The sequence below is a fragment of the Leptodactylus fuscus genome, chromosome 1 (genome assembly GCF_031893055.1).
Source record: "Leptodactylus fuscus isolate aLepFus1 chromosome 1, aLepFus1.hap2, whole genome shotgun sequence".
Lineage (NCBI taxonomy): Eukaryota > Metazoa > Chordata > Amphibia > Anura > Leptodactylidae > Leptodactylus > Leptodactylus fuscus.
The window spans coordinates 65,675,897-65,691,694 of NC_134265.1; the positions used below are offsets into that span (position 1 = coordinate 65,675,897).

General features: G+C 41.4%; 1 protein-coding gene across 5 annotated transcripts in view; it reads right to left on the minus strand.

Annotated features, from left to right (window-relative positions):
- Positions 1-15,798, minus strand: part of MCTP1 (multiple C2 and transmembrane domain containing 1) — a 625,729-nt gene that overhangs the window by 334,121 nt on the left and 275,810 nt on the right. For all 5 annotated transcript variants that reach the window (XM_075271852.1, XM_075271845.1, XM_075271861.1 and 2 more), the window contains 2 exons: positions 15,599-15,769; positions 14,839-14,969 (listed from right to left, as the gene is read on the minus strand). In XM_075271852.1, the coding sequence (XP_075127953.1) occupies positions 14,839-14,969; positions 15,599-15,769 (302 nt within the window). The remainder of the gene's footprint in view (positions 1-14,838; positions 14,970-15,598; positions 15,770-15,798) is intronic.

Genomic DNA, 15,798 nt, shown 5'->3' on the forward strand with positions numbered 1-15,798 from the left:
AGTGTCCACTTTATCACAGGATAGGTCATCAGTATCAGATTGGTCGGAGTTCGACACCTGAACTCCAAATCCATCAGCTCATACAATGTACGGAGCTTTGTGCACTGTAATGGTGTCTGGATATCCAATCCTACTTCCATTCACTTGAATAGGAGCAGGGCTGCTTCCAACATCTGTATCAGCTGATAAATTTGGGGTTCGGTTATCGAACTCTGACCAATCTGATATTGATGACCTAACCTATCATAAGTCATCAGAATGAAATATTTTCAGATATCGAACAACCAGTTTAAATAAAGATAAATATTTCTATGGACATTTATCTGTAGTTCATATCATTGGACAGGACTGGACAGATAACATTGGGCTCAGAGAATTTCTGCATGAAAATGGTTGTACCAAATACGAGAAAAAATGTCATCGATTTCGTTTTCTTCTGATGTTTCTGTAACATGCCGGAGGGGAAAGTACCGGATGTATCCGAGCTCAGCTTTAGAGCTTGTTGCGTTTTCAATAAAACTGGAATGTGTAAATGGCAATTTCATAGCTTTCTATCCAGCAATGCGCTGCACTTATGGGGTAAAGTAACAGTGCCAAAACCTTGACGGGTGAACATGGCCTTAGCTTAAAAAAATTGCATATATTTTGCAGCCGATTTCCTAGAAGACGATACCAACCACCGAGGTAAAACTCATTTACCTGCAGAGAAGAGAGCCAAGCAATGCACAGCTTCTTCTAGCTGAAGTCATTTACCTGTTAATGTGAATTCCAGTCGCTCTCGTAGAACCCTAATGTATAGCAAACCTTGTTTTTCATATAAATGCCAATTGAATTTGAAACAAAAAATAATGAAGTGACCGCAAGGCCATGGGACTGAGGTAAGTATGGAAGACGGGAATAAATAGGTTTTTAATGACTGGCTATGACCAATTACTGAAAAAAATATACTGCATAATATTAGAGCAATATGCACAGCCTGGTCATAATGGACCTTTTATTTGCACTGGACTCTCCTTGGATTAAGTTGTCAGATTTGGCAATTTATATTGAATAAATACAAATACTTTATAAAATATTTCATGAAAAAATATTTATTTATTCTAACTCCTACTGTAGTATTAAAAATGGTGGTAACAGAAATAATGTGTATTAGAGATTCCAAACTAATCCAAGTGTAAATGAATCACTACTGAATGTACTACAGTAGTCCACTTTAGGTCTAGTGTGCACAGAGCCAGTATGGTGGCAAATGATGTAGAACCATGTGGCATCTCAATACAGCTCCAAGTACAGAGATAATGTATCCTATAAGCAATGATTCCCATAGAATATGTTACAATATTTTTTTTATTACACATTCCATACAGATCCATCAAAAATAACTCAATGTTCCTCTCTATAAAGTCAAATCTATAAGGAGGCACAGTGTAGACTTCTATGGGTACCATATTATGGTATCCTTCAACTTGGAACATCATAGGGTATTGTTCAAAAACATTTTCCGTCGTGCAAACTTCTGCTCAGATAGCCGTGACGGGATGCTGATGCAGTACATTGGTATTCTGTTGCGGTGTCCTGCTCCTCATTAGGCCCAAATGAATAAACCTAAACAGGAGTGTGTCTCGAGCTGTGGCAGAATCAGCCACGGAATTCGCGGCAAGATAGGGCATCTTACTTCTTTTTTCCACTACTAGCTAGTGGGAAAGAAAAGTGAGTGGCTCCCATTGAAGTCAATGGGAGCTGTTTTTGCAAGTGGATTTTGAGGCGGATTCGGCACAGACAAATACGGTCATGGTCATGGACATGATTTGTTCCTTTATAGTTTTCTCCATGTATTTTTTACACATATGGATGCTATTAAAGACAGCATGCAGTTCTCCCACTTGTATTATGCAGTATATGTCAGATTATGGGTGCAGTGACAAGAACAGGTGTATTAATATATCATTTATGGAGTAAGGCTAAATTCAGATTGTAGTAATGTCAAGTTTAAAGGGATTTTCAGCCCCTTATGGATATTTCATAGGATAGGTATTTGCAGCACTTTTCTCTCCGCATGATTCATTCGGACGCCATACGGTAAACACACAGACCCCTTTTCAGTTTATGGGGCCCGTGTGGTTTCTTAGCTAACCGTTTTTTAAAGTATTCAGTATTCCGTTCGGGGGACCCCAAGCGAACTCCCCAAACGGAATACCGAATGCAGATGTGAAGTGGGCCTGATAATGAAATATGCATTTGAGCTATTACCCTTTTAACCATAGGTTTGTTGCAATATATGGTGGAAATATAAATGGAAACTAGGAAAATTGTCCCCCAAAACGTTATATAAACTTGTATTGTATAAAAAAAATCATATTACTTAAAATTCTGGCCTCGTCTTAAATATTTAATAGATTGAAATGTATCTTTTTCCCCTTTATTTTAAAAGTAAATTTGTCCCACAATATCCTTGGCATACACTAAAAGGCTTCAGGATCGCATGATACTGTATTATTCTGCAGGTAAAAATACAAAGGCTAAGTGGGTCAAATAGTCCTTGTTGTCTATGATTTGATATGAAAGAATTTCTTCTATTGAATCCAGAAGACAACAGCATAGAAAATGATTACAGGTATGTCAACCTCCATCCAGCTCTATCTTTTCTGATATATTGTTTTGCTTATTTAGGAGTAAAGACTGAAGAAAGACAGAGTAGAAGGAGGATTAAGGCAGAAGGTCAGAAGATGATCAGACTGAAAGCAGAATAAAGAAGACAAAGAAAATCTCTGGTTATTTGTATATTACGCTATAAGAAATTGATGTATATGATGTAAACAAATGAACTACAGGTTAATATCACCTTGCAATTCTCATGAATAACTGTTCCAATACTGAAAGGTTCATTGTGGACCAGAAGGAGCCGATAACTCACAAACACAGATTCGCTAGAATCCCATGCACTTTGCAGGGACTGTAAAATGTTGTATTTTTTGCTTGCGGTATTAACACCCCATGGGGCCTCGGCCTGACTGTTTATTTAAACCGTTCATCTGTTTTTATTGGCTGCCAAACATATGCAAATCCATTTTGACGTCAAAAATGGAACCTTTCACATGTATTAGTCTGTCCATGCTCTATTTTTTAACATTCCATGACGTATATATGTGAAGTAAAAGGACCAGTAACTCAGATTCGGTGAAAAATCTGGTGGTAAGCATCTATTGCTATTAATAAAGCCGTATTTATCAACCAACAAGGGGAGCGCAGTTCCTTACCACCAGATTTTTCACCGAATCTGAATTAGGGTCCATTCACCCGGAGTAACGTGCCACGTGATTTCAATGGGAGTTGGGATCGTATACGCCGTGTTATTTTGCGGCCGTGATTTCAATGGGAGCTTTTACGGCGCGCAAAGTCTCACACGCCGTATACGTGCCACATCACGTGGCACATTACTCCGTGTGAATGGACCCATACTGGTCCTTTTACTTCACTTCAATACACACCTGAGGGGTGTTAGGAACGTTTCAGCTATACCCAAAAAGGAGGATCCTTCCAGACATATATCCATTGTGATTACAGAGTTGTGACTCAGGCTCACAACTCCCCAAGGTGAGTGTTATTCCTTTATTTCCAAATCAATTTTTTCGAAAATACTACACTACAGTTTGCTCAGTGCCCCTATTTTTTTGTCTTTGACATGACGCATATATGTCCCTATTGATTCTTAAAATGAACATTGAAAGAAAAGTTTAGAAAAAGTGTTCCGAAAATGTTTATTCCTTGCGTCCTGCACCTTTCTAGAGGGCCAGAGAATATTTTTCTTCCTGGAACTGTTACTATAAAGGTATTGAATACAATTAATAAGACTAATGACGAAGATGGCGATAAGAACGCAGCTCTGTATTTTTTATTTATCAATGTAGATGTATATGCATCAAGGCCACATAAATCTTGAAAACTGTAAAAAGCAATATCACACATTGTAGGAAAAATCCGCTTGCCTTGAATGATATATGAAGAAAATCAATGTCATTTTCAAGATAAACATGCATATTTTCACACCAATAAATTCAGCCATAAAGCCACCCACACCGGTTTGCAAACAGCAGCTAAATCAAAATTGCATGACACGGGATTTACTTATTCTGCAGGTTCAGAGACACAACTTGCTCCCTGACAGCGCTCATTCAAAGCAATTTATTGCACTTGTCAGGAGGCAATTTGTTCACATTACCAGTATGCATAAAGGTGTAACAATCCTCCGGATTTATCTGCTGATTAGACTTAGGTGGCTCCAACATGATGTGGTCACAAACAACGCCGGTGACATGAAAGCAAAATAATTACATGGAGATTAAAATGGCTTCACCTCTGCTTGATATTTTAATCCTAATGACATTTACATTCATCTCTCAACTGTGCCGGGAACTTTAATCAATTCCAATGACACAATATTTCCTAAGGTAGAATCAAACATACATGGCTGCTTAACTCTCGGTGACATAATTAGCCTTTTTACGATGCCGGACTCGTGTCAGGGTTAGGACACACTTTCAGGTTTTGTTGATGTGGATTTTGAAGCCAAAACCAGATGTGCATCATAAAGGGTGAGAACCTATAATGGTGCTACACCATGTACCATGTAGCGCTGTAACAGCACTCCAGAATGAGACCACTAGTCCTTTCACTCAAAGGGGTCCAAAAAGCCCAATGACATACACTATCTGAAGGGCACCGTCACCCTGAGTACTTGTTTATCTAAATCTGTTCAGTCATTCCATAGATATAAGCCCCTTTAGCAGTGATACAATTAGCCACTAGGGCAGGGGTAGGGAACGTACGGCTCTCCAGCTGTTGCAAAACTACAACTCCCAGCATGCATACTTGCTCTGCTATTCTTGGAACTCCCATGGAAGTGAATGAAGCATGTTGGGAGTTGTAGTTTCACAGCAGCTGGAGAGCCGAAGGTTCCCTACCCCTGCACTAGGGTATACTAGCCTAGTGGGCGGTAACATTGTGGTTTCTCTGTAGAAGGGGTCTCTGTGTGCTGTCTTTCTTGCTCAGTTACTGTCTATTTGGATTGTATGTACCAATTTGCATCAATATTAAAAGGGTTTATATCTTTAGAATGGCTGAACAGATCTAGATAAACAAAACACCAAAATAATCAGGGTGGGAGCATAAAATGTTATTTTTAAATTAGGCTAAGGGAGGTGAAACGCTTCCTTTTCCCCCCAAAAAAAGATACCCACCTGTCCCTAGTACACGGTCCGTTCCTGCTGCTATGTTTTCTACCAGCAGATGTCCCTACCACATGGGACTGCTGAGGGCAATCACTACCTGGAATATCACTGGATCCCTTCCTTAGGCCTAAGGCAAAGAACCTGGGAAAGACTAAGGCAAAGAACCTGGGAAAGAATGAGGGAAAGGACCTGGGATGTCACAGCTGCCGAGGACTTCTGCACTGGACTACACTGGGAGGACATTGGAGCAGCAAGGACAGGTGACCATTTTTTTTTTACCTTCCTAACTTCAAAAAAATCATTTATCCTGGATAACCTCTTTAAATTAAAGCCCTGAATGCCCCAAACTGAGGTACAGCTCAGTGGTGCATGGTACCATCTTCAATCAAACAATAAGCTGTCAATATTCTTATCCTACCTCTGTCAGGTGCCAACTGAGGTATAGCCACAGTCAGTGCTGGGGCTGCAAATGTTTCTCTTATAAATAATCAAAACACTGATTCATTATATTTTTCATTACTGCCCACATAGTAACAGAAAAACTGTAAGGCGAGTAATGAGAAATGGCCTGTATTTAAAGGGGTTCTCCCATCTCAGCCTTTCAGCTATGCTGCCTACAGTGTCTGCTTCTCACTTCCTGTATTTCTCTCCCTCCTCCTTCCTCCAGAACAGGCTCAGTGTTATGTTTGTGTTTACTTAGAGAGATAACAGATCAGGCTTTATCAGCAAACTGCAAATAGCTGAAGCCAGCAAGAGCAGTGAGTGAGTGACATCACTTGTCCTATAGATCCGTGGGTATAGCAACACAGTGAGGAATGTGAGGAATAAATTCACATATCAGGCAAACAAAGCAGAATTTCTAAAACAATATATTTAGAAAAGCACTTCAATTTACATAAGCTACCAGTATAGATAGGATCCTTAAGATGAGACAACCCCTTTAATTCACTTACCAGAAAGTGAAGACTCCAGCAGTACCATAACTACAACAAGGCCCCATGTATCAAGCTGCAGCGTAGGTATGATTGACATGCTTAGAAAAACACAAGCGTTTCCACTGCAGCTTACTTTCTGCAATGTGTGGCTTGGATTAGCCTGAATTCTATCCACTTTGCAGGTAATGTAAGACGCATTGCCAAAACGGCCTTATAGTAGTTTCACACTCATAAAACGGACCTCATAGACTATAATGGGGTCTGCTGGGTTTCTGCTAGTTTTATAGTGAAAATGTCCTACTTTTTGGGACTTTTCTCTCTGCTGATTTTAGGCAGATTCTGGGACAAATTCTCTTACGGAGACTCTAACGCAAGTGTGAATTCAGCCTTAAAAGGATTTTCAGCCCCGTAAGGTTTTTACAAAAAGCTAACAAAGATATAAAACTAGAAAAGGAGTAATACTTGCTTTACCAATTGAACGCTGTTCACATGTAGCAAGTTGCTGGGAGTAAAGGAGACGCGCTGGCATTACTGAGGTCACCAATGAGATCAGTAATTGGCGACAGCAGTGCCAGGTTAAGGCAACACAATATGACTGGAGCCAGGCGAACATCTGGCAGCACAGGAGCAGAGAGGTGTTGGCACAGAAGCAGCAGGGATTAAGGATAGTATTTCTGATGTTGTTATTTTATACCACAATGAATCTATGTCACAATACTTTAATAATATGGATGCATGGGTGTCACATGGTATTAGACTATGGGGTTCAGAAGTTAAAGGTACTGTGCTTGAAGAAGAGGTGCAGACATAGATTACTGTGGGGAAGTGGAAAAGTTAAAGCAAATCTCTGGGAGATCAAAGGAAGAAGAACAAGATTTATAAGAAGGAAAGGAGGCAAAAGAAATATACCGTATATTCTCGAGTATAAGACGACCTTTTCAGCACATTTTTCATGCTGAAAAAGCTCTCCTCGGCTTATATACGAGTCAGGGTCCACAGAGCACAGAAAACTGGAAGGACCTGGAAGGGGGAGGTCCTTTAGTGCTACTGCTCTGTGATTGGCTTGTCATGAGGTCACGTGACTGTGATGTCATCAAAGGTCCTGTAGCCACTGGTATGTAACATCTGCAGATAAGGTTGAGTCTAAGGGTCAGTTCACATGTGAACTATCCGCACGGGTTTTGACACAGAGAGAGACGCGGCTCGAGGCGGCTCTCTCTGTTCAAAACCCGCCTGCCACGACCATCGCGGTCGCGGCTTTCCCCTCCTATGTCAGCTCAAATGAATGAGAAGATATAGGAGGGTGCTGCCGCTAGGCAGAAGCCGCGGTCCAGCGCACCGTGGTTTCCGCCTGAAGAAAGGGCATGTCGCTTCTCTTCTCCGCTAGCAGCAGCCCGCCGCTAGCGGAAAAAAGAAGCCCGGCGGTCTGCATAGACCACCATTGTAAAGGGGCGGATTTTGAAGCGAAATCCGCTGTCAAAATCCGCCCCTTTGCCCACGTGTGAACTAGCCCTAAATCCTAGTATCTCCGCCCACACCAGAGTACGATCACATGGTCATGACGTCATCAGAGGTCCTTTAGCACACTAGGATTTAGCATCTACCCTGCACATGAGTGGCCAGGATTCATTGTGTCTTATGGAAGATGTCTGTTGTATGGAGGAGAGGAAGCTGCAGTAAAGTGACACACACAGGGACCTTCCTTTAGTTACTCTGCCTATTACTGTCAGGCATTTGGGGTTATTAATTTAGTTTCAGTAACTCCATGTGCCTCACATTAATAACAGTTAACCCCATCTTGTCCCTCATATTAACCCCTGTGTGCCCCATATAAGGGTTACTACTATGTGAGATACATGAGGGTACTAATGAAGGACCTTAATTATGAAAATACCTAATTATTAACTCCATATATCCCACATATCAGTAACTCTTATGTGAGGCACACAGGGGGTTAATGTGAGGGACATGATGGGGTTAATTTCTATTACTGTGATCCCCATGGTGTTACTAAGCTGTAATGCACATGACCAGATTTTTTATCTGCAATGGTGGATTTCTCCCCTCGGCTTATACTCGAGTCAATAAGCTTTCCCAGTTTTTTGTGGTAAAATTAGGGGTCTCGGCTTATATTCGGGTCGGCTTATACTCGAGTATATACGGTAAGCTTGTTGTATGATAAACTCAATTGCTACTGAGGCAGGCTACTGTACTCTTGCCCTGAGGCCCTATGGTTGCTTGTTCCATCTCTGTATGTATTAATATCACTCCCTATCTATGTTATCATATGAGTTCACATAATAATTCTATTAGTAAACCATCATTATTGGTCCTGGAGAAAATCTCTTAATCTGAAACAGCTGTATTAAAGCGTTATATAAAATGAAGGCTGGAGCCAATAAAAAGTTCAGCTCGGTGGAAAGTGTCTTCTATGAATATTAGGAGATTTCCATTTTTATTCCATACCCATGGAAAGATCTATCCGTGATCATAAACCCTTAATCCGTGCAAGGTGCTTTTTATGCATGTACTGTGCCCTCTATAAATATTCTATGAAGGCCCTCCACATTCATTGCCATTCCCTGCACACGTAACTACTGTACCTTCAGCGCGGATACATTTAGGGAGACAGGAAGGGGTGATTATTTTAGCATAATGCATCAGTTCATGAGCTACAATGTGACAATCTGATAACCTTGAATTCTACATTTATCATAAAATAAAACAAAATAAAGCGTGTTCCTCAATTGAGTCATACCGCACAATTGTGACAAACTGCAGTATATTTTACCCAGGCAATGTTTTATTATTATTGAATTCTGTACAAGTTATGAAATAAAATTGTCTAGGTGTCTTTGGTTTATCAGTGGAAGATAAGAGCTGTGAAAACCTGCTTTATACAATATGGGATTTTTACAATCTACATTTACATTTATCCTTGTAATTAATATATATATTGGCTATTTATGGAGAATTTCCAATTAAAAGCTCAGTTACCAAATGGATTACAATTGATTACTATTTTTATATGTAAGTTAGATATTTCCTAATGGTATTGGGGTTTTAGCAAATACAATGTATCTCATGTATGATGAAAAGTTATGCAATTCTATTGCTATGCTTTATGTATTACTTATGTTGTACTATTTAAGGTCACTTACGCTCATTCAGTGGAATCACTGATGGTTTACTTATAGAGGCTGAAAATCTGCTTTGGTTATATGATGATCACCTAGGTGTCTATCTACACAGCATAGAACGTTAAAAAAGGGCAGAATCTGAAAGAATTGGTAAAAAGAGAGATCCCTGTTGGGATGAGCCGTACACCATAGCCATGGCTAGGACAGATTTTCACCTTCTGGAGAAAAAGTATTCAATGGCTACAAGCAGAGATCTTCAGACAGCTTGGGGAGTCCACTTGGGGACCCCCCGCATGTAATATTGAATGCACTGACAAGCGGTGAGCTTATGAAATCACACAGACCACATGAACTATAATGGTGTCTGTGTGCTTTCCGCGTGGTGTCCACAAGCAACATGCGGAGAGAAGAGTACTTCATGAACTACTTTCCTCTCCACAAGACTTGTGCGGACACTGTGCAGAAAACACATAAACCTCATTATAGTCTATGGGGTCACTGTGCTTCCATTGCTCACCGCTTGTCAATGCGATCGATATTGCGTTTGTTGGGAGTCCCCAAGCGGACTCCCTAAATGGAATACCGAATGCAAATGTGAACCAGGCCTTACTAGCATTTATCAAGGCTAAAAAACTGAAAGCAGTATTCAGAGATGAGGAGAGTTGAGTATATACATGGCCAGGTGTAGGGAGTGAGTTATCAGTCTGATCTGAGAGCAGGTCTGTAACCTAGGAGTGATGGAGCAAGATAGATAAAGCAATTTATTGGGTAAAACACTTCAGTCAGCTTAAGCTACGAGTCTGAATATGATCCTTAAAGGAATACTCCTTTAACTTGTAAGACACCTATCTTGAAATGTCCAGCCAGAAGGATAGTTAAAGGGGTATTCCCACGTTGCATACTCACCAGTCTTCGATGCTGTAAAATCTTCTTCTTCCGGCTTTGTTGCGTCATTGGTGGGCGGGGTTACATATGCAAAGCCAGCGGCGAGAAGATGCCGCTTCTATGCCGCTGGCCCTGCGTGTGCGTTCCTGATGCAGATAGGCATCGGACGTACAGCCTTCACAATGCAATTTAGACCCGGCATCAGCTGTAATAGAGAGGCGGATGCTGGGGAGTGTTACATGCCGGCACAGGTGCTTGCAACATCGCTACGCTCCTGCCCTGCATGAAGCCAGCAGCGGCAGGAGCGATGCTGCTATTCCGGACGGGAGGGGGGGGGGGGGGCGTAGGAGCGGAATAGCAGCATCGCTCTTGCCGCTGCTGGCTTCATGCATGGCAGGAGCATAGCGATGTTGCAGGCACCTGTGCCGGCGTCTACACTCCCCAGCATCTGCCTCTCTATTACAGCGGATGCCGGGTCTGTATTGGCAGCCCCTTCCCCCCCAAAGTGTAAACTACTCCTCCCTCCCCCTGAGAGCAGCAGATACATCACTTGACTTTTGACCAGATAAGACAAGGGATGTGTCAACAGAGAAATGAATAAAATAAGATAGTGGACAAATAAAGCAGTTTTGCTAAAGCAATGTATTTAGGAAAAGTCTTACATCCACATTATCAAGCAGTATAGATAGGATCCTTGTGATGGGACAACCCCTTTAAGGAATGACACGTGCAACTCCTAAAGGGAGTTGGTAGGACAATATTAGAATGGTGGTGAAGGCTCAATTTTCAGCAGTTACACAAACAGCTTTGTTGAGTGCCACATACATTTCACAATATTGGAAATGGCCATTTTCTCGTGGCCTGTGGGCATGCGCAGTCTGTTTTGCCCAAGGCCCGAGGCCTTAGAAGTTTCAAGCCACCGCCGGAAGAAGAGACGGAAGATGACGTTGCTGAAGAAGAGGCGGCACTGGAGAGAGTTCTCTTGCAGCATTGGGGATGCCCCCAGTGCTGTCGAGGTCTGGGGCCCACCCCCAGTGCTGCGAGAGAGCTCATTAGCATATCGGCAAGAAACAGGTTTGTAGGCGAACGGCGGTGCGGAGAAGACGACAAAAGGTAGGAGACAAATAGCCTTTCTTAAGGCTATTCCGTCGTGGTACTTAGAAAAAAATCATGTCTGAGTGATAGGATCCCTTTAACTATAAAGTCAGAAGGCGGCAACTTTGCCGGTCTATAAAATGGAAACCCTACAAAGAATTAAACTAAAGGGGCTGTGGTCCTTCACCATTGATTTGAATGGTAGCTCTCTCTACTCAATGCACCAGAATAAAAAACATCAAGTGACAATTGCCCTTGCCGTGACCTTCCTTTCTGCCATGCAGAAATTGCAGTAAGTTTTACAGGTAACCGCACCGATCTATGAAAGTGAAAGTTGCATGACAATTGCACGATACAAAAGTCAACATAGAATCCCAGCTCTAGTAACTCCAACCCAGTTAATACAGTACTCCTGTTACTGTATTGATATTTTTTCTGGTTTAACAGCAACTGTACTAAATACAGAAGGCAACTCTCAGCCACAATGCACAGTTATAAACCTAACCTGGGACAGAAAAGTCTAAGCACTAATACACACATGCTGCAGGAGATACTTGTGGGTCTAGAAGAGATGACATTTAGAGCCTTCTTCCAACTTTGTTTCACATCAGACCCCCACTGCAATCTTGGTAATAGACGGGCTGAGGAGCAGGTGTGACCTTTGACAAGTTATTATATCTATAATATACATGTCTATAGCCTAATATATTTATTTTTTGCACATCTATAAGTGATGTGGATGTAGCAGAGTTGAGTTTGACAAGAAGGGCTGAATTGCCAACTGGGACAAGTCAGTGAGATATCAGCTAAGGGACGGCAGGTAAAACCTACTATCTAATCCTAGTTTAATAGCTTATCATGTACAGTGTTACCAGGAAATGATAGGGAGGATTTCTTGAGGTATATCTTTTATGAATGTCTTTGATGAATGCTATTCTATATGCATACAGTGGAATCCGTCTGCCAAGTGCTTTGTTTTCTAATGTTTTCAGATTTAGGGCATCCCTGAAAAAAAATTCCTTGTGGTATTCCAGCTAAATAATTTTTAACCAAAAACAATGTGGCTTTAATGTGGTTTTATGGCTCAGCTTTTGAGTTGAAAGCTGAAACATGTTGAATAAATTTGTTTCATTTGTAAAATTAGAAACCCCCATCAAAACTGCATGCCTAATTCTAATCAGCTTTATCTGCACCACAACCGCGCCATGTGAATGAACCCTCTAAGTTTCACTATCCTATGCTTCCCATCACGTACAAAAATTCATCTTTTGCTATCACCATGATATTTATTTATTTGCTTTCTAATATAGCGCCATCATATTCCGCAGCGCTTTACAGACATTTGTCAGTCACTGTCCCATATAGGGCTCACAATCTAAATTCCCTATCAGCATGTCTTTGGAGTCTTACCAATAGACAGTATATGGCTCCCCATTGGCCCCAGACACTTAATAACGCTCCCTATCAGCCCAAGACACATAATAATGCTCCCCAGTGCCCCCCCAGGCACCTATTAATCCTCCCCAGTGGCTCCAGAAATTAATAATGTTCTACATTGGCCCCCAGACAACTAATATGGCTTCCCTGTGGTCCCCAGACAACTAATAATGCTCCAGCAGCTACTCCAATAATTAATAATGCTCCTCATTGCCCCCCCCCCCCCAGACACCTAGTAATGATCCCCAATGGCTCCAGGCAAGTATTAATGCTCCCCAGAGGCCCAAACACCAGTAAAAATTCTTCCCATGACTCCAGACAAGTATTAAATACTCCCCTGTTGTGCCTTAAAAAAAAATAAGAACCTATAATACTTACTCATCCTCTTTCCCTTGGGGCTCTCTCACGCTATGTTCCTGTTGTCTATGACTCGATGCAGCAAGACTGCACTGAATGGTGGAGCAGGAAGCTGTATTTATCTTATCTGCATCCTAAGGACACAGATAAAGTTGAATGATGACCCGCAGACCTCTTACCAGCAAAGTGTCATGGCACCCCTAGTGGGTTTCTGCAACATTCTGATTGGGAATTGCTGTCTTAACTCCTCATAATAAAAAAAATATCATAAGTTTCATATTATTATTGCAAGAGGCTCCTGTATGGATAAGTGCAGCAAACCATGCTAAATCAGGCAGTAAAAAACTGTTGGGCAAATACAGGCCTATGATTATATGTGCTGGAGCTTTTTTTGGATTGCCCTCTCCAAGCCCATCATATTGATTCCGTGCATCCACAGTTTTAAGAGTGAAATAAAACACAAATTTTTAGAAATACCTTTTATGTGGCAGAAACTGACTTTTGCCCTTAATAACCTTATTTATTCCAATATTTCACCTGCCAGCTTTATGTGTTCTACCCTGCTTTACAGAGGACCTTTCATGGTTTGGGGCAGAGGCAGTTCTATATACTGCTGGAAAGCCGACAGTGCGCTGAATACACTGCACTGTCGGCTTTCCCGATCTGTGCCCCAGGTGAAGAGCTAGCGTTCCCGGTACTGTAGCTCTTCACGGTCAAAAGGGCGTTTCTGACACTCTGTCAGGAACGTCCTTCTGTACAAGCAGCCGCAATTGCGATGTACAGGGTGAGCAGGGAGGAACGCCCCCTCCCTCTGCTCACAGTGCTCGTCCATAGACGAGTATTATCAGGAGGGGAGGGGGCGATCCTCCCCGCTCACACAGTACAGCGCTATAGGCGCTGCTTGTACCAAAGGACGTTCCTGACAGGGTGTCAGAAACGCCCTTCTGACTGTAAAGCGCTATGGTACCGGGACCGCTAGCTCTTCACCCGGGGCACAGATTGGAAAAGCCGACAGTATGCTGAATTCAGTGCACTATCGGCTTTCCAGCAGTATATAGAACTGCCTGTGCCCCAAACCATGAAAGCTCCTCTTTAAATAAAAGTCAAAATAAGCCCGCCTTACTCCTTGTATCACCTCTACTACCGCATAGATTGTGGGCGCTCGCAAGCAGGGCATCCACTCCTATTGCTTGAATGGTTATGGCCCTCCATTTGCATTCAGATCAATGCCAAAAAAGTGGATCCACGTCTGTCAGGTTTTTTTGGGATGGACACAGAGATATGGTATATTATGTCTTCATTTCTTTTTTTAAAAAAAGTCCAGAAACAGATCCGTTTTTATTTTTTAATTTAAAATTTTTATTTTTTATTAACATTGATCTCTATGTAAATAGATCTGTAAATGGATGTAAAACATGATCTGAATAGAGCCTTATTCCGTTATACAGTAATGTCTGATTTTGGTTGTACATGAGCCCTATGGATTATAAAGTGCTATAGAATATGTTGCTGTCATATAAATTGAGCTTATTATTTTTAGACAAAAATATACACAATTGCTGAGGACAATATTAAACTTTGGACAATGACACTAAGAACAAAAGCAAGAATTCTACCATCAAGACTTCAGAGTCATTCATATGAAACAGAATTTTTTTTTTCAAAAGCTTGGAAAATATGACATCTACTGGCTAAAATCTGAATTTCTATAGCCCATATTGTTACACAATTTTCTTAGCGCACATTACTGTGTTTTCTCACCTTCCTATGAAATCATCCCTCTTGCCAGCATCTTTGTCCCATACTGTGATGTCAATTACTCCTCCTTGCTCCTCAAAAAGATGCATATTAAACTGTTCCCTCCACTGAGGATTCAGGGTTTTTGGAAGAGTCTAAGAAAGATAGCAAACACAATCAGGATATTTCCCATACATGTAAGACTGAACGTCCCTCCACTACTTTACTAAGGAGTCATAAATGTATGTATGTGGCATCATTATAATACTTTCTTCATCTGCTGTGATGTCACAATTTACACTGATCTTTTTATTAACATGAACATTAACCTAGTGCTAATAGGGCATTATCCCTGTACTATGACATCACTGTGTGCATTATTCCTGTACTGTGACATCACTGTGTGCACTATCCCTGTACTGTGACATCACCCTGTGCATTATTCCTGTACTGTGACATCACTGTGTGCATTATCCCTGTACTGTGACATCACTGTGTGCAATATTCTTTTACTGTGACATTACCGTGTGCATTATCCCTGTACTGTGACATCAGTGTGTGCATTATCCCTGTACTATTACATCACTGTGTGCATTATTACTGTACTGTGACATCACTGTGTGCATTATTCCAATCTGGTTCTGATAATGCATGTGGCATTCTAAGATAACGGAAAAGGGTTTCTTTTTACGTAAACTATTTGAGTAAAAACTGGCAACTAAGACTCTGAAGGGTTGAGAAGGGACAGGGATGAGGGGCTGATTGGAAACAAACATTGACTTACCTTGCTTTTATATTTCTGATGCCCTAGCCGAAATTTCACATACGGGTCACTAAGTCCATTTGCGTCCATGGCTTTCAGCTCCTGCCCCTCTATAAGGGTAATGCTGACTACCCCTCTCCATAAGTGAGATTTTCGGTGTAGATCAGTAATTCGTAAACTTTGTGTCTGAAACTGAATGAATAAATAATAATAATAATAAT